The 17,692-nt window shown below is 50.3% G+C and overlaps 6 protein-coding genes across 6 annotated transcripts; 2 read left to right on the forward strand and 4 right to left on the reverse strand.

Annotated features, from left to right (window-relative positions):
* Positions 1-2,202: 2,202 nt before the first annotated feature.
* Positions 2,203-4,314, reverse strand: PV10_05863 (uncharacterized protein). Its single transcript, XM_016370593.1, has one exon. The coding sequence runs from the start codon at positions 4,221-4,223 to the stop codon at positions 2,247-2,249; it is 1,977 nt and encodes a 658-aa protein (XP_016222886.1). The 5' UTR covers positions 4,224-4,314; the 3' UTR covers positions 2,203-2,246.
* Positions 4,315-5,214: 900 nt separating this feature from the next.
* Positions 5,215-6,919, reverse strand: PV10_05864 (uncharacterized protein; the record flags this gene model as incomplete). The annotated part of the gene is made up of 3 exons (XM_016370594.1): positions 5,215-6,025; positions 6,085-6,609; positions 6,666-6,919. The coding sequence occupies 3 exons, from the start codon at positions 6,917-6,919 to the stop codon at positions 5,215-5,217; spliced, it is 1,590 nt and encodes a 529-aa protein (XP_016222887.1).
* A 1,312-nt stretch (positions 6,920-8,231) lies between these two features.
* On the forward strand, positions 8,232-10,756 carry PV10_05865 (uncharacterized protein). The gene is made up of 5 exons (XM_016370595.1): positions 8,232-8,591; positions 8,640-9,213; positions 9,265-9,390; positions 9,455-10,299; positions 10,380-10,756. Exons 1-5 carry the CDS (start codon positions 8,266-8,268, stop codon positions 10,570-10,572), a joined length of 2,064 nt encoding a protein of 687 aa, XP_016222888.1. The 5' UTR covers positions 8,232-8,265; the 3' UTR covers positions 10,573-10,756.
* Positions 10,757-10,982: 226 nt separating this feature from the next.
* PV10_05866 (uncharacterized protein) lies at positions 10,983-14,462 on the reverse strand. The gene is made up of 3 exons (XM_016370596.1): positions 13,832-14,462; positions 12,857-13,782; positions 10,983-12,808 (listed from the first exon to the last, which is right to left on the reverse strand). Exons 1-3 carry the CDS (start codon positions 13,880-13,882, stop codon positions 11,395-11,397), a joined length of 2,391 nt encoding a protein of 796 aa, XP_016222889.1. The 5' UTR covers positions 13,883-14,462; the 3' UTR covers positions 10,983-11,394.
* Positions 14,463-14,790: 328 nt separating this feature from the next.
* Positions 14,791-16,624, forward strand: PV10_05867 (uncharacterized protein). The gene is made up of 3 exons (XM_016370597.1): positions 14,791-15,341; positions 15,391-15,526; positions 15,579-16,624. Exons 1-3 carry the CDS (start codon positions 15,260-15,262, stop codon positions 16,267-16,269), a joined length of 909 nt encoding a protein of 302 aa, XP_016222890.1. The 5' UTR covers positions 14,791-15,259; the 3' UTR covers positions 16,270-16,624.
* Positions 16,335-17,627, reverse strand: PV10_05868 (uncharacterized protein). Its single transcript, XM_016370598.1, has one exon. It carries the CDS (start codon positions 17,557-17,559, stop codon positions 16,948-16,950), a length of 612 nt encoding a protein of 203 aa, XP_016222891.1. The 5' UTR covers positions 17,560-17,627; the 3' UTR covers positions 16,335-16,947.
* Between the last annotated feature and the right edge of the window lie 65 nt (positions 17,628-17,692).

Here is a 17,692-nt window from a genome sequence, read left to right on the forward strand (position 1 = left end):
GAGGCGATTTTTGAGTTGATGCATCAAGTGGGTCGGGCGTTTGGGCGACGATGAAGGCCAGACGAGGCAATGCAACCAGGATCGCTCTGCAAGATTGGTGATGAGACAAGCCACCAGCACCCTAGACTTACCTTTTGGGACATGATGACCCTGAAGTTTGGATCGTAGAGTTGAAGCGAGGTCGTGGTTACTCGGTAGAACAACTTTCGAGTTAAGTGGACTGAGAATATGTGGGTTAGTTTCCGTGGAGGAGAGAGACTAGATGGTCGAGCTAGCCAGGGGATGGGTAAGGTCAGAGCAGGGGTTTCAGGAGGGTTTGATTGACAATTGGCCTGAATCTTTTTACCGAAAGGCCATGCTGTGCCAATCTGCGGGAACGTGTGCTGCGGTGATTGAATCCGAACCACGGGATCTGCTGGTGCTTTGTTTATTTTTAACCCACATGTGCGAGGTCGTCTTCTTGGACTACGGACGAGATGAGGGCGAAGGAGTCGGTGAGGAAGAGAGGGCTCCAAGATCAGTGGTCATGACTCTGGCAAGTGAACAGTGGCCAGTAACAAAGACTGACCAAGGTGATCCTGATGGGGGCTGAGATGGGTCGCACCAAAGGATACGAGAGGAGGGAGGAGAATCATGAGGTGATGAGAAACCAGGTTTCGCTTGATGAAGCCGAGATGGGCATGAGTGAGAATTGGTTGGTGGAGGAGAGATTCTGGGGATCAAGTGGACGAGCTTTAAATTTGGCTGGCGTGGCGGCTTGGGTACTGCCGCCGGGAGCTATTAGCGGGGCAAATAGGCAAGCTCCAGTTGGGGACCGTTAGGCTCTTGGGCGCCTCAGGCTGTCCAGGCGCTGGAGGGCTCAAACTTTGGAGCGACATCCACTCTTTTACTACGGAGTACTTGCAAAGCCCCCTCGGCCCTTAACTGGTGTTGTTCCAACCCCCAACGAGGCTGAAGTGGCTTGAGAACTCACCGTCAGAACGCCCAAGGGTTCACCTATGGCTACAATCTCAGTGCTGTATGGTTCCTATCATTGTCCGACCTTTGACGTCAAAGTTTGGAAACGTGGCAACGCATCACTCATGCATATACTTAATTTTCCCCTTTTGTCTGATTGCTTACTCGTTCTAGTCGAGCTCGCCCATAAACACGAGCTTCCAAGGCTGAGGTTCACTGGTTCAGTACTGTAGTTTCCGAGTGCTAGCTACCTTACCACTTATTACCTACGAGTAGCTCCATTAAAGGCCAGGGGCCGAGGGGCCGGCCCGGGACAGCAGTTCCGCCCTGGCAAATCCAATCTTCCAGGGGTCCTTGGACATCAATAGTGATCACCATTTCGTCCCAGGAAAAGACTCCTCGAGATGGAGTCCTGGAGTCAATAGTACTCCGTAGTGTCATCAGCCACCTCCAGGCTCCAGTTCACTGATGCAGATCACGGATGCATGTCTCCTTGCTAGCCTTGCCTCTTGACTCAAAAACTTGTAGCGAAACCTCGCACTGGTGTGTGCATGACATGTTATCAGCTCTATCGATATCGCCTATTCATTGCGTGCGAATTCGAGAACATGAAATCATTCCGTCTCTGGTTGGTTCGAGGCGCGTCTCGCGTTTGATCCTGCCCGAAATTATTTGAGATGACAACTCCAAGACTACTCGTTACTCTGAATTGTTTATTGTATGAGATTTCGAGTGCCCCTGTCTGATCACAATGGGTCTCTTGTCCTTGACATCAATGTGTGAGAAGGTATCGCACGTCCATCATCTGGTTCGACCTCGCATTCGCTCGCAGCCACGACATAGGATATCACTGTATCATGTCTGGAAACGAGGTCGACCTATTTCGGCTAAAAATCCTTTGACCCAATAATTTCCAAATTGAATATGACCTATCAAGTATGTAGATCCTAGGAAGGCTCTGATATTTCGATCCGCAGTTTGACACAATCGTGCTTCAAAAGGACAGCTTCTCGGTAGTCGTGAGGTCAGTAAAGGGGTCAAAGGCTCAAAGGTGCGGGCAGTAGACACCTATAGAATTCCTCGATCGAGACCTCGTCACCACTCGCCAAAGCTAAGAGCTCGGCATCGCCAATCATTTCTTGCCAGGTCATCAGCCTTATGTTCGGTCTAGGTGCTGGTAACGAAGCCTCAGAAGCTCCCGACTACTGGAGCGTATGCTGCCGATCCCAACCCACATAGGTTGAATGGATAGTCAAAAGTCAATTTTTCTATTTGACATACAGGCGCTATCATATGCTCACGGACCGTCTCGTTTTACGGCGGTGAATGACAGTAGAGTTACATGCGACGGAAGACGAACTGCTCCCATCTTCATCGTGGATATCAATATTTTTTCTCTCTTCCTCGATACCCGAACCATCGTACCGACCTGGTGGCATGGAGCCCTGAGAGCCATAACCTTCGAATTCCTCCAAAATTCCCACGTGGCGAACAACAGTAGGGTCAATCTCATTGCGAAACACTAGCCCATTGTCGGGCTCTTTCCAACCATATTTGATCCGAACTTCTGACAGCTCTTGGGCAATCTCTTCACCAGTCAGTAGACAGCCATTCTCCCCAAGCTTGGCCACAATGGGACCGAGGAGCTTGGCGGTGCTGAGACAACTCGCATCACGAATAATGGACGAGTTGCCCCAGAGTATCACACAGACGAGGACCATCAGATGGATGAATGGGACCACTCCGAGGATTGCAGCCGACCATCGCCATTGGATATCGACATTCTGTGCCGGAACCGGATACCAGCCAGACACATTACTGCGAGGCCCATTGTAGTCGAACGCCGCCACCGCCCCAATACTGTATTCCATAATGTTCTTGCCCACCCTGTCCGCATCCGAAGGCGAATTCGGGCTCCACCACGAGTCGGTTGTATACCGCACATATTGGTACTGATCACCCGGCGTGTAGTTGAACCCCGTCCAGCCAATACTGCCCGCCAAGATACGGGCCTGTGTCTCGGGGATTTGATATAGTTCTTCTGTTGCGTTGCCTATGAGATATTCTTGGATTCCGAGCATCGGCGTCATGGTATTCTGGCATTTGAAAAAGGATGGCTTGGGTATAGTATCACCGTTGGAGCTCTGCAGGACCCAGATCTCGGCGCAACGCGGTCCACACGTTACGTTGAGAATTCCAACATATGTCGTGGCACCTAGCCCAGTCCGTACCACGTCAAGTGTCTGCCGTTGATCGTCTTCGTCAAGATATGTGAATATGGAGCTACTTCCGTTCCCGCCTTCCAAAATAGGAAGAGAAATACAGCTTGCATTCACCGAAACATTTCGATGTGAGAGCAGGCTAATATCGGGCCGCTGGATGTTCAAATCTTGAAAAATGTAGGTCATAGTCGTATATTCTTCATTAGCGTAGATGGTCGGGGTCCCTGGCTTGCCGTAGCTGGGAATATTGCCTTGGCCTGGCGGCGGAATGTCCACATAAAGATAATCCTGCCCCTGAATGCCGTAGGAGTTGGCCGAGCCGAACTGGGCGCTCATAGAGGATGTTTCCGATCCCCAGACGTCACGGATGATGGTGAAGTTGGCGATGCTGATCTCGCCGAACTTGCGGGCTGGATAACTGGACGTATCAAGGTTGTATGTCAGCCCCAGCAACGCGATCAGAACCTGCAACACCACATTGACTGCAATCCAGGTCAGACACAAGACCTGGGTTTTGTTCAGCCAGAGCCACGGCTGCCCTTTCGTCCTGGCGACGTAGGCCAGCCGAATAACTTTGCGGAGACTCTCGCAGTGCATGATGAGGTCAAACTCGTTGAGACCGCGGTAAGTGGTGCTGAGAATCCTCCAGCGCAACAACATGGCCATCTCTCGGAACGAACTAGTGAGGTTATTACCCAGAAACATGGACAGGAGGACGATCAGGGCGTTGAACGCCTTGATCTGTGGCACCGTCATGAAGAGCAGACGGCCAAATATGCCCAGACATGCTGCCAGCAGACCGCATAGAAGTACGGTGATAAACCACTGTCGAAACCCTTGAGCGAACAGTCGCCATCGCTGTCGGTGTGGCTTGAACTCTCTGACTGTCCGTGAGGCAGTGAATTGGTCTGCTGAGACTGAATGTCGATATGGCTGCCGAAGTGATGGCAAGTCTCGCCGGCTCCGGACTGAAGTGAGCGTGTTGGTGAAGCTCAGAGGCGATTGCAGGTTATCAATTACCGGCGAGAAATCGGACTTCTCCATGGGCTAGTCGGATCGGGGTCGACAATTGAACTGCATCATTAGTGGAATGAATACCTGGTACGTTCAGGAAGATACGAGTTTTCGTTAGGTGTCGCTTTGGAGAAGAAGCTGAAATAAACGTCGTGGTCCTTTGAGCGCCATTTTGTTGTGGCGTTGAGCCGGCTTGTGATGGCCATGGCGTCCCGCCTGGCGAGCAACCATCGAATTGGGTTCGATCGAGAGTTCATGGTTTCAGGTTCCAGACTTGATGGCGTTCAGCACTGACCATCAGCATGGATCGGGATTCGACGGCCAGATTTTCTTGTCTTTGATGGTGCCAAGATGGGGTGTGGTGGGATTGGACAGCAGCGCTTTGCAATAGCGGCGGTAGCACAAAATGCTTGACTGTCATGCCAAAGCCAAGATGAGTTTAAAAATTGCACCGAACTCACACCCGATTCGGAAGAGGTGATGGGCGCCTGGTGGCAACTTCGTAGCCCCCCTCGGCCCCCCCCTGACGGGCTTGACTAGGTACGGATAGGGAGTATTCGCACAAGGACGATTTACTACCTAAACTGTGGCTCACCAGCCATGTGAATCAAAAGCCCCTACACGAATTTGGCATAAGCTTTTATTAGGGGTTGCTAATGATGAATTCAAGGACTCTTAACGTCCTGGAGCGCCGATTAGAAAGGTTAGCTCATCGACTTCAAACAAGAGTACCATTCTAAGGCACCTTGACCTAACATCTATTTTAGATTTATGTATAAAACTAAAATAATACTAACCTGGTGGAAAAGCTATCCAGCAACAACGAGACTCATATAGACAAGGTGAGCGAGATGAGTGCGAAGGTGAGAGGGGGATGAGTGCTTTTCAAAGCGGCGCGGCTTATGTGACTAACGTCCTCATCGTGATGTCCGCGGTCCTTCGATTCAATATTAGAGTGAATGATATACTGATATACTATGTGCAGACAGGGAATTGCTCAATATTCCCTCAGAGCACAACATCATGTACTTTTGGACTGCACCACAGACAATATCTCAGTCTCAAAAACGGGCCCACTGTACACTTTCCTTCCGTAGAAAAAGTAAAAGCAAGCACCTGCAAGAACCCAGCCAGCAAGCACCACAGTGCTATAATTCATGTTTTCAGCCGTCACTGGTTGAAAGTTGGGAAATGTACTGAAAATTATGGCGAATATGAGCCAGAGGCACGCAATAACGTTAGCCACGACTCCACCAATTTTCCCGAGCCTGAATGGTCCGTACTGGCTGGGTGCGAGACTTTTCCGTCCACAAAACAGCATGTAGGCAATTGGAAGTATGTACGAGAGATACATCCCAATGATGGCCATGGATAAAATCGCGTTGAACGCCGTTGTGTTCCCGAGGTAAATAAACCCGAGAAGGGCTTGTAGGATAGCAACCAGGACCACCATCCGAATCGGGACTTCCAATTTGGGGTCGACGTGGGAGAAGAACTTTGAGAACGGTGCCGCATCGTCTCTTGCAAATGCCCAAAACGTTCGACTTGTCGAGGTCAAGCCGGCGGCATTGGCGGCTGTGGCAATGAGACAGATGATCAGGGTCATAATGGTGGCTGCTGCCGACGACTTAGTGACGTTGAGGAACAGCTGCATGAAGGGAAATCCAGTTGGTGTTTCTAAAAGAGTGGTCAGGTCTCCGAGAGAAAATAAGAGCACCAGACAATAGATGAAGCCAATGATGCCATTAGCGACGATTGAGCCAACCATGGCCAAAGGCACGTTCCTCGATGGCGATGGTAATTCTTCTGAAAGATGGGCGGCAGCGTCATAACTAAGCCAGATATTAGTGTTTGGGCACTACCGAAGTGTTCAGAGAAGATGTGTACTGACCCAAGGAAGGGGTAAACCGAGCTCAAGAGACCAACGAGCCAGGCAATCCCATCACTACTCCAGCCACTAGAATTGGAGACTTCGACAAAAACATAGTGTGCTGAATGCTTGTCCGACATGACCCCGACGACGACCGTGACAACGATGAAACCGACGATGTGCAGCACTCCAGAGGCTAGATTGGTGTGGGGGAGAATTCTCATGCCCCATATGTTAACGGCCGTGCTGTAGGCGATGACAAGCCAATAGAAGAGCATTCCCTGCCATCTTTGAGGTACATATGTGTCTGGGTGATTGAGAGTAATAAGTGCCTGAAATTGAAGACCTCCTGCGAAAGCAGCAGAAGCGGTCAGGACGATTTGGCCGCCAATTGAGATCCAGCCAGTGAACCAAGATGCAACCACTCGTGACTTTGGCGGGGAGAGAACCGCCACCCAATGATACTGTCCTCCAGCGGTTGGCCAGATGGAAGCAATCTCTCCGAGGCTTATGCCAACGGCGACGGTACCCAGGAAGGAAATGATGCTGAAAGAGAAGATGAGAAAGGGGAGGACGACGAGATTATACGGAATGGTGCTCACTAGTTGTAGAAAAGACAAGGGGCGCCTCCGCTGATCAAAGCTGGGGCAACCACAGTGGAGAGAGCCTCCCAAGTAGCCATCAAGCAAAGGCACAAGGATCCTAGCGACCAGATGGAGAATTCTCTTCTCAACTCTTGTTTGTGACCGAGAGCAGCTAGGAGTTGCTCGTCGTCGAGCGCTTGCCTCTGTATTGGCGCCACTGGGGTCGGCATATCCTCAGAGCCATGGTATTCCTTGACTTTGGTGTCAGCCATCATGGTAGAGTATGTATTGATTCTTGGGGAGGCAATCAGGAATCGACTGACAAGATGGCGGTGAACCAGCCAGGAAATCGTGAAATATAAAGCCCTTGAATGACACGAATCCCGGCCCTTTCAACGTTGCAATGGATTTGGTCCTTCTCTGGGGCTCGACGCATCCATTTTGGAAGTCTAATCAAAGATTCCCCGGATTCCTGGTTTGCTCGTTCGCTATGATAGGCCAAAGACGGTCGAGGAGTTACTGGAAAACGTGGCTCTTCTGGGTAGAGTTCCAGGCTATGACGACCCCGACAGGACCACAATCTGGAAAGGATAGTTCAAGCAAGTGCTATTGACGGTGTGGGAGCGGAAGCCTGGATGCTAACTTGGAGTGCCACGAGTGCTTGTGAACAATGAAGGAATCTGGGGTAAGCGGCAAGATTCCGTTCAGAAGGGCAAAGTAGCCAATGAGAACAAATTGTTAAGGAGTGTGCAGAGGGGCAAGTCCCGTCTTCTGTTGCCCGAATGGGAAGATCCTCGACCTTTATTCCGCCAAGGGCATGGATTAGGACAGTAAGTAGTGACTCGGAGAATGATGATCGCCCGAAAATAAGACTCGCGCGTTGATTGTGTTGATTGTGTTAATTGTGTTGAAGAGGACGAGAGAAGTCGACGTTGAATGAAGCTTAAGCCTTTGGGAGGGGAAGGCGCGGCCGTGGTTCCTTCCCATTGTGAATGTCTCCTATCTACAGGTCGTTCCTTCCTTTGCGCATGTCTGGAAGGAGCGTTCCTCAAATGTCCTCGGCCTCACAACGTTGGTATCATTCTAAGTGCTAGTAGCTTTCGACACTCTCTTTACGGCATTCTTTTTAGTAATACGCGTGGCCTGTAGACAGTGCTCGATAACCATATGAAATTGTTGTGTCTGTTATCTGCATGAGCACCACCGGTTGCTAGCGGCTCAAGTTGGTCAAACAGAGACATATGCGCACTTCTCCATGTCGAAGGCGTGTAGACCAACCAGAGCGATCCAGTCACGTGATTTGGCTAAACTTCATCAAGTATCTCCAACCGACCAGAGCTTCAGTCAGCGAGTTGACGCCGAGATTCTTCAAGACAGGACTCCTCACCCACTCCTCCGAGGGTCGCAACAATATCTCATTGGTCGCTTTGTGACAGATGCTCTACTCCAATACGTGTTTGATTCGCTGCTATGGCCACCATCAGCATCAGTATTGCTTGTTCCTCTGAAACAGGTAAGTGAGATGAACCTATATAAATGATGATCATCCGTATGTTCCAAGCATCTTGATATCTATCTTCCATTCTTTACCTACCATCTTGCTTGCTGTCCTATCGTCATGGCTCCTCACCCTCTTGACATTCTTACTGCTAGTGAGACCAACACGGCTCGCGATATCGTTGCTGGTCTTCACCCCAACAATGTGATCAACTTTCGTGAGATCTATTTGGAAGAACCTCCTAAGAAGCAATTGATCGAGTTCTTGACCGCGGAGCATGCTGGAAAGGATGCTCCTCGCCCTGCCCGGACAGCTCTAGTCCAATATGATACCATTGGAAAAGATGGCGTCCCACTCTTTAACGAAGCCGTGGTCGACCTAGAGAAGGGAACACGAGTCAAGCACGCCACAGTTGATGACAAGGTTCATCATGCTGGTTTGACACTGTAAGTCGCCCTTGAGTCATCACTCAGCATTTTCTTACCCTCCTCCAGTGCCGAGTTTGGCACCCTTGTGGATGTATGTTACGCATCTCAGGAGTTCAAAGACGTAATCGCCGAGTTTGAACTGCCAGAGGGCTTCGAAGTTATTGTTGAACCATGGCCATACGGTGGTCCCCTCCCCGAGGAAGAAAATCGAAGATACTTCCAAGGATTGTGCTTTGCCCGCGACACTCGTTCAGGCAATGCCGACTCAAATTTTTATGCTTATCCTTTACCTTTCATCCCGGTTATGGATGCCGCCATGAAGAAACTTATCAGGATTGATCGTCTCGCAACAGGAGGCAAAGGTGATGCTCTCAATGCAAAGACCCACTCCAAAAAAATCATCGACCACTGCAAAACTTCCGAATACGTCCCAGAGTTGCTCCCCAACGGTACTCGACAAGACCTCAAGGCGCTCAATGTATCACAGCCCGACGGTCCCTCTTTTTCCGTAGACGGCTCTTTGATCGAATGGCAAAATTGGCGATTTCGCGTTGGCTTCAATCCGCGAGAAGGTGCAACGATTCATGATGTCTACTACGGGGGACGGAGCGTCATGTACCGCATGGGTATCAGCGAAATGGTATGCGAACAATCAACCATGATGACCATGAGATACTAATCGTATTGTTAGACCGTTCCTTATGCGGATCCTAGAAGCGTCTTCCCTCGAAAGCAGGCCTTTGACTTCGGTGACGGTGGCGCCGGAAATTGCGCCAACAACTTGTCTTTGGGCTGCGACTGTTTGGGTGTGATCAAGGTAAGTTTTGGTCGATGTGCAAGTCTGTCCCAAGACATCATTTGCTGACATTTTCTTTTCGTAGTACTTCGACGGTGTCAAGATCGGCCCAGATGGCACCGCACAGCCATCACCAAACGTCGTTTGTCTCCATGAACAAGACAATGGCATTGGCTGGAAACATACCAACTGGCGGACTGGTCGAGCAGTCGTCACTCGGTCTCGCGAGTTGGTCGTCCAGTTCATCATCACCCTTGCAAATTACGAATACGTATTCGCCTACAAGTTTGACCAGGCTGGCGGAATCAACATCGAGACACGAGCAACAGGCATCGTCTCCGTTGTGAACATCGACCCCGGAAAGACCAGTTCGTATGGTAACGTTGTCTCCCCGGGTGTCCTGGCTCAGAATCATCAACACGTCTTCTGTGTTCGTATCGACCCTGCCATCGACGGCTACAACAACACTGTCATTGCGGAGGAATCCCACCCAGCCCCAATTAGCAAAGAGACCAACCCCTATGGCAATTACTACGAGATTCGGCAAAAGGTCATCGATAAGAGTCAGTGGCTCGATGCCGCACCTCAGCATAATCGCATCATCAAGATTGTCAACAAGAACAAGAAAAACCCAATTAGTGGCAAGCCCGTTGGCTATAAATTCACCCCTTCTCCAACACAACTTCTCCTGGCCGACCCAACATCAATTCAAGCCCGCCGAGCTCTTTTCGCTCAACATCATCTCTGGGTGACCAAACACGTCGATGGTGAACACTACGCCGCCGGCCGCTATACGCTACAAAGCCGCGATGAAGTGGGTGGCGTGGCCGACGCAATCAAGCGTAATGAAGACGTCGACGACGAAGACGTTGTCCTCTGGTCCGTATTTGGCCTCACACACAACCCAAGAGTCGAGGATTGGCCTGTCATGTAAGTTGCATTGCATCCCTTCCATTCCAAGTCCCTATTCCAAGGTAGGCGTCTCTAACACGATGTCAATTTTCTCACAGGCCTGTCGAAATCCACCAAATCCACATCAAACCGGTTGATTTCTTCTCGGAGAACCCAGCCATCGACGTCCCCTCCAATAAGAATCTAGCCTCTGTTCTCACCGAAGGCCGTGGCAAGCCTGCTCCCAATGGCCACACGAACGGCCACACCAATGGAGTCACCAATGGCACTGGTGCGTGCTGTGAGTCGTAAAAATGGGTACAGATGATAGAGGATGGATCATGAACATAATACTTCTTCTTGCGAAATGTATGGTGAATTGCATGCATCATCTACGAATATAGTTAGCTTTTGTATAGCCTTTGTCTCTCCTCCCTGCTCGCTCTCGTGGGGATTCTTGTGATCTATTCGTTCTTCATGTCAGATAAGCTACAACCCGCTCATTCGTTCGACTGGCTCTGCGCCCAACGACGAAAGCCACAAAACAAAACGAAGAACGTGTTTCTAGTCATATCTTTCAATTTCATCGGTATGAATCCACACCTCATACCCCCGAGTGATACACCATTGGCCACCTAGGTACCTTACGCATACTTGCGACTATGAAGGGCAGTCAAACCTTGGACAGGCTACGACGAGCTACAGGCCAATTTAATCTGCATGGCTTTTTTGATTCCACTTTTTCTTTTACACCTTGATTATAAGGCTGGCAAGCAATCTTTGTTTTGGGCTTGCAATCGTGTGTGGGACTATGGAGTTTTTGGTCCGAAAAGCCTCCTACATGCATAAACGTGGCCCAGGTTCACCACTTTACTTTCCCTTTGCCTGAATTCTGGGTATCGCCTTCGGTCTTTGGGGCCTTTTGGGATCCGCTTTAATGCCACGCCATTGGATGCTTTTTTGTGCTTGTCGATGATGATGTGTCCGCTACTCCAAACAAACAAACGCCGTTTTGCTCCCCCAGATCTGTCCGTTCCATCCGTTCCTGCCAAATGCTGGTACAAATCACACGCCTCAATTCGAAATGTCTCCCGACCGACAACCAGCCCCAGTCGCTCACGCTTGTACCGTTTTCTAGTTGGATCCACTGCTTCCTCCATTGACCACCAGGGGACCACTACCAGGCGTGGCACCATTATTAATGATGCTGTCGACATCGAATGCGGACGAAACCTGAGAAGGCGGGGGCTTTTTGGGCAAGTGTGATGGGGCTCCATACTTTTGCTGCAGAGAGTCCTCCTTAGGCCTCGGAGACGCCGAATTGTTGAGAAAACCTCGAGGTGGCTGTTGCGATGCACCGACTGTGAGAGCGTCAACGCCAAACGCTCGACCGCTGGGGTTGACACGATTTTGGCTCGAAGGTGGGGAGGGCTTTTTCCGACCAGGCCGACCTCCTGTGCGGCTATTAGCGTTGCTCGGCACGAATGATCGAGTCTGAGGGTTGAACAAGGATCGTGGAAGTGTTCCAGCCACAGATGGTTGAGAAGGATATGAATTACCAGACTGGTAGGCTGAAGATGGTCCGTTTCCGTACCCGTAAGCCTGCGCACCAGGTAAATGTGATCCACTTTGATAGTTCGACCAGCCGCTAGTATTGGGAGGTCCTTGTTGATGCTGCTGATGCGGCTGCTGCGAATATTGCTGATACTGGTTATTGAGCCAGCCTTGGCTTTGCTGCATGCCCACCTGTGGTTGCTGCATGTATGGATTATTAATTTGATTTGACATGTGTGCAACGTTAGGCTGATAGCTGTTCGGAGATTGTGAATAGGGGACATAGCCGACGTTGTTCGAATGAGACGAAGGCCATGCTTCCATCGGACTGAAGGACTGGGCGTTACTGGAGGGTCCATAACCCGAGAACCCGTTGTAATGCATTGACTGTTCTTGGCCTGCAAAGGACGGGTTGGGCGTACTGCCATAGTTCATATTTTGCCCCATGCTATGAGATGGTTGATAAGACGCTTGATAGCCTTGCTCTGGAAATTGCGATTGATAGTGATGCATGGTGGCCATGTGCATAGCACTATAGCTGGGGATAAATGCTGATCGAGCCTCGAAACTGTCGTCTTTGGGCGTTTTGACTTTCCGAGTCCTCTTCTTGCCATCTGAGGAGCTAGACCTGGACATGCTTGCTGAGTTTTCACCCGTGGACGCGCTCTCGCTTGGAGCAGGTTCTTGAAAATCGGGACCAAAGATTCGATCGCGAGCCGCTTTATACTGGGCCTCGCGTTCCTCCCGAGTAAGCTTCGACTTGTCTTTGAATGGAGTGCCGTCTGAGGATAGAATTCCCTCCTCACTATTTGTCTCTTGACCGGCGTCCGAAGTTGCTTTAGAAGGCGCCGACGAGCTTGCAGCTGTGCTGCCACCAGTGGAGTTCTGTCTGAGGTCCATACCGGCTCTACGTAAGAGCTTGATGTTCATGGCTGTAGGCGCTTGTGGTGGGCCTGTCGGGATGGATGCTGCCAGGTGGTGGAGAGGAGTGGGCCTAGCGATGGTCAGTGTGGATCTAGAATCAAGATTTGAAGAGCCGTACATTGTAATCAGTGGAGTTTTGAAAATTCGCACTGAGATTCCATCATCGTTGATAAGATGTGCAAGCATATAATAATCGGCCAATTTGTGCGTCAAAAGGCGCATATATGGATTCTGAGGGGGCAGATCGAGAAAGTCGGGTTGGGGACTACTCAAGAAGTTGAGGACTTTTTCTTCGAGCTGCAACAATGGCAGTCGGTCTTTTGGTGTGGCTAAGGCATCTAGGAGCTTCTCGTCGGGGGCCACGGGAAGAGGCTGGGTTCGCTCTTGAAGCTCACTAGGTGTGTCGCTTTCATGCTCAACCAGAGACTGATGTGGTGGACTGTCCTCCTGAGGAATCGGACTTACAGGTAGATCTCCAAACCTGGGAGGATTTGTCAAGGTTAATGTATGGTATCGGCGAGGCGCAATGGTGACGCCTGAGATCTTAGCTCTTGGGCCAGCCCGAGCAAGAGAAGACGAAACCTCGGATCCTCGAGGAGCATTAGAAAGTTCATCATCGTCAACGGCTCTGACACTTGCACTGTCATCTGGCCGGATACTCTCTTTTTCGTCCATGGCAAAGGTGGTCACGGACGCCATGCTCTTGGTGTCGAAGCCCTGCAGTTTCGAGGAAGAATTCGAGAGATGGGATCGATCATCTTCAAGGGATTCACCACTCTCGGCACTGTGCGATCCTTCGTTGGTCTTGTCCACCTCTTTCATCAGCGACAGGCCTTCGATGGCTGATGCAACATAGTCAGACTGGCTCTCGCTGTCGAGTCTTCCAAAGACTGGCTCATGCTGATGCTTAGGACTTGTGGATTGCTCAACGGCGATGCTCTGGGGTGGTTTGCGGGAGGTGTTGGGCTCGACGGATCGAGGCTTTTTATCCTCGAAAACGTTGGAGTTTGAGGGAGGTGGAGCGGGCGCACGCATTGCGGCCACCTAGGAAGGGTCAGTGTTTGATTGAGATGTGAGACGAGGATGGACCAACCTTTGCGAATGACAACTTTGCTGGCACGGAGCCAATCTTGGGAGATGCCATTTGCCCAAAGAGATTCGTCACTTCGTTACCAATAATGTAGACAAGGCTACCAAACCAGGCAAGAGGGATAGATGTGTAGGACGAAAGCCAACTTGGTTATTTTCGACTTCCCATCAACTTGTTCACACGGAAATCCACTCATCGACCGGGCCTGCGCATAATAACCGAAATGGCTCCATGAATTCGAGGAAAAAATGTGCTGTCGTTGGGCTGGATTTTGAAGTCTGTCACTAGAGTTTGCGTCCTCAAGTTCGTGGAGTTCGTTATAGCGTGATCTCTGCTTGAGGTTGTATTCGAAAGGCCGTGAGACAGCAACTGCAGAGGTTGCTGTATTGAGAATGGGCGCCGATGGGCAACTATTGGTAGGGGCTGAGTCTGTATCGTTGATTTGGGATGGTTGGGCAAGAGAGTCTGAGAGCCGCAGGAAATAATGTAGACGATCAACTGGTTTCCACAGACTCAGGTCACTTCAGGCAAACAACGAATGCTCACTAACGACTCAGAATCATTCCATTCTGCCTGGAGAGCCAGCCTGTAAGGGTTTTCCTCAGTGATGAGCAGGGGAAGAACGAGAATGAATATATGGAGATGAGGCAGAGCGACGAGACATTCGCTCAAATCCTCTGTCTGCGGATTGTTCGCCAAGCCGGTGGAGGATAGTATTTGCGGTGCCGCCCTGTCCAATCACAATGCACCTGACTTTTCAAGGTAGGAACGTTCTGCCTCTAGGCAGGCACCTAATAATAAGACGAGTCAGGCGGTCGTGCAAATGATTGTTAGGTAAGTTTAACCTGTAGGTTTTCTCAAACAAGGCCTACGGGGCACCTCGATGGGCTGAGCACTACCTAACGCTCCCTAACTCTTGGATGTGACTATACCTATTGGACACGACTAAAGGGCTGAAGCACCTCAGATTAGGCACCAAGCAGACTTCCTCCACCCGCTGGGAAAAACTCATCGTCGTACCTGGCGTGCCCTCAGCCTGTCCTGTTTGACAAACCAAGTTTCGTCCAAAGCCCTACAATTCTTCTCTTTCAGCAAACAATCTCGGGAATCACAGACCTGCTTAATTTGCATTGACGTCGCCTTCCCATTCGGATCGACTGTATCATATCGCACATCAAATTCCTTTGTCTCGCTTAGCAAACCTAAGTAGACGAGGCGAGTTTCTCACCCCAGCATTCAACACTTCCATCACAGCCAGCAGACGACTTAAGGAAAAAGTAATCATTGGCTCGCCAGGCCTGTAATCCATACCAACTGCCCGTTCCAACCTGATTGCAAAACCCACGAATCGATTCAAACTTCCACTTGGGTCCTACAGTCCATATCTTTTTGGGTTCGTATGTCTTTTCTGTCTGGCTTTGTCAGCCGGCCATGAATCGATACCGAACGATTCCTGGGCTAGGCCCTCAGAGGGCGAGTGCCAACACAGTCTGCCAAAAATGTCTCAAAAAGGGTGAGTCCTTCTTCATCGTTCTATGGAAATATGGGGTAACCCTGTACAGGCCATTATAGCTATGAGTGCAAAGCCGGCAACCAAGATCGACCATATGTCTCTCGACCGTCACGGACACAACAACTGTTGAACCCCAAATTGAAGCCCAAGTTATCCAGCGACATTCCAAATGACCTGTTGGAAAGGTATGGCAGTCACCATGGGATGAAGTACTCAGCAGGCACTAATAATTTGCAGTAAAGGAGTTGCCGACCGACAGTTGGCCGAAGCTGAAGCCCGAAGAAACGGGACTGTGCTAGAAGAGTCCCAGGATCGAGGCGAAGAACAAAAACGGCGCTCTCTTTCGCCTCGACGATCACGATCGCGCTCACGTTCGCATTCCTCAGATTCAGTTTCCACAATTTCAACTACTAGGTCCCGCACAAGGTCTCGTTCACTCTCACAGGGTGGAGATGACAACTACATGACCAGTCAACGAGCGAGCGGCAATACTTCCAACAGCCCACCGCGCCAACGTCGAGGAAAACGAAAACAGCGTTCCTTGTCTAGTTCTTACTCGCGATCCCCAGGCTCCTCCCGCCGCAGAGTACCTGGTTCGCACCGCAAAAGCCGTCGTCATCGAACTATCAGTCCAGTAGACCGTGGACGGCCCAGTTCTCTACGGCGAGGTAGCCATCGTAGCCGTTCTAACAGTCCGAGCATGGACATTAGCCAAGTCACAAAGCATCGAAGGTCTTTGGACTCTGGCAATGACCTGGATGACTCAAGAGAAAGGCATCATCGAGGACAGCACCGACATCGGAGTCCTACACCCCCAGAGAGACGTGGTCCCAGACAGGCAAACACACAGCCGCGACATCAACGGAAAGAACGCAGTCTGAGTCCTTACAGCAAACGTTTGGCACTGACCCAAGCCATGAACATGTAGCATACTGGTTTACCACAAGACATGAGAGCACGCGACTGGACCTTCTGCGTCAGGATACATTGAGGTTTCGGATAAGGGTATTTTTATTCACCTCAGATAATGTCGTTACGTGCATGTGGACACAAACACAGCACTGGAGTGTTTTTGATATCGGGTCCAGCAAGGCAAAACTAATCGATATCGCCTTTTGTTTCAACACTATCCTAATGATCCCAAATCACGAGTATTCTCCGAGGTACAGCTTGACATGTACCTTTCATCGCACAACCTGCCTGCGACGCATTGCAAGAGCTGCTATGTTTGATGGCTTGGCCAAACCATGGCGACCAGATCAATGACATATTGAACTGTGGGAGTCTTCAAAATTGCCGACTCTCGCGGGGAGGATTGGATACGAAGATCTTCAGTCTCGAATGATAATGCATTGTCGATAGAATCCGCTCAATTCGCTGCAGCGCACCGTTTTCCGTATCGGAAAGGGAATGTCGTCTCCCGCAAGAGTATAATTGCAGGTTCTTGCTAGCCATGGAGACCATTCTTGATTTGAAAGATGGGTGTCATGCTCCCAGAAGGCAGGTATCTTTGCGAAGCCACCTGCACACGGAGACTTGTTGACTTGAATTCACGTTTCGTGAAATCTTTAGATCAAGGTGCCATTGTGGTGCCACAGGTCTGTACTCAAGTAACTTCGTCTTCGTCTTCAAGTTCAGCGTCTTTACTCTCCTGTTCGCGTAGATGTATGCTTTCTACCAGTGTCTGGCCTTCCATTCCGAGCTCCTCTCCTTGTTCGTCATCTGCTGATGGCTTTCCCTTGTTGAGCGCTTCCTTTTTCGTATTTTCGATCCGCTCTCTCACAAGCCTCGCGATGGCGTTCTGCGTTCGCACGTCGAGGACCTTCATTTTCTCGGCCAGGTCCCGTTTCAGGTCCCAGTTGGGCTTCTTGGGCTGTAGTTTGAAGAGGTCTATGCCCTTTTCTGCCTCTATCTCGTCCTGGGCAGCTTGTTCTTGAGTCTCTTGTTCTAGCCGTTGCGCCCGGACTTCGATCGTCTCGACATCTCCGGAAGGGTTGTTCTCAAACCCCAACCTGGCTCCTTTGGTTGTCTTGTCATAATTTCTTCCAGAAATATAGACATCTGTTTTGGAGGACGAGGATACTTCATTGTCGACTTCTGGTGATGGGATAACTGTGTCGGAGGCACCAGGCTGCTTGCGTTTTAAAGAGGCAAGTTTAGCAAGGCGTGCTTTTCGATCGACAGAAGCTGCATCGAGGCTACTGTGGCTAGACGACATGATGCGATCCAGAGTTCATGAGGCTAAACAGGAATCACTGCCGTCTGCGGAATTTGGCAGTGTTTGCGAGAGATTTCCGTTAAGTCGATTTTTGAATTGCTTGAAGTTTCAATGTCTTCGAGCGCGGTCGGGT

Source organism: Exophiala mesophila (genome assembly GCF_000836275.1).
Source record: "Exophiala mesophila strain CBS 40295 unplaced genomic scaffold supercont1.4, whole genome shotgun sequence".
NCBI lineage: Eukaryota > Fungi > Ascomycota > Eurotiomycetes > Chaetothyriales > Herpotrichiellaceae > Exophiala > Exophiala mesophila.

Coding starts and splice junctions, on each gene's coding strand:
- PV10_05865 (XM_016370595.1), top strand. CDS start 8,266: ATGGCTCCTCACCCTCTTGACATTCTTACTGCTAGTGAGACCAACACG. Junction 8,592..8,639: donor CATCATGCTGGTTTGACACT/GTAAGTCGCCCT, acceptor ACCCTCCTCCAG/TGCCGAGTTTGGCACCCTTG. Junction 10,300..10,379: donor GTCGAGGATTGGCCTGTCAT/GTAAGTTGCATT, acceptor ATTTTCTCACAG/GCCTGTCGAAATCCACCAAA.
- PV10_05866 (XM_016370596.1), bottom strand. CDS start 13,882: ATGGCATCTCCCAAGATTGGCTCCGTGCCAGCAAAGTTGTCATTCGCA. Junction 13,783..13,831: donor CAAAGTTGTCATTCGCAAAG/GTTGGTCCATCC, acceptor GACCCTTCCTAG/GTGGCCGCAATGCGTGCGCC. Junction 12,809..12,856: donor AAAACTCCACTGATTACAAT/GTACGGCTCTTC, acceptor GACCATCGCTAG/GCCCACTCCTCTCCACCACC.
- PV10_05867 (XM_016370597.1), top strand. CDS start 15,260: ATGAATCGATACCGAACGATTCCTGGGCTAGGCCCTCAGAGGGCGAGT. Junction 15,342..15,390: donor CCAAAAATGTCTCAAAAAGG/GTGAGTCCTTCT, acceptor AACCCTGTACAG/GCCATTATAGCTATGAGTGC. Junction 15,527..15,578: donor CCAAATGACCTGTTGGAAAG/GTATGGCAGTCA, acceptor AATAATTTGCAG/TAAAGGAGTTGCCGACCGAC.
- PV10_05868 (XM_016370598.1), bottom strand. CDS start 17,559: ATGTCGTCTAGCCACAGTAGCCTCGATGCAGCTTCTGTCGATCGAAAA.
- PV10_05863 (XM_016370593.1), bottom strand. CDS start 4,223: ATGGAGAAGTCCGATTTCTCGCCGGTAATTGATAACCTGCAATCGCCT.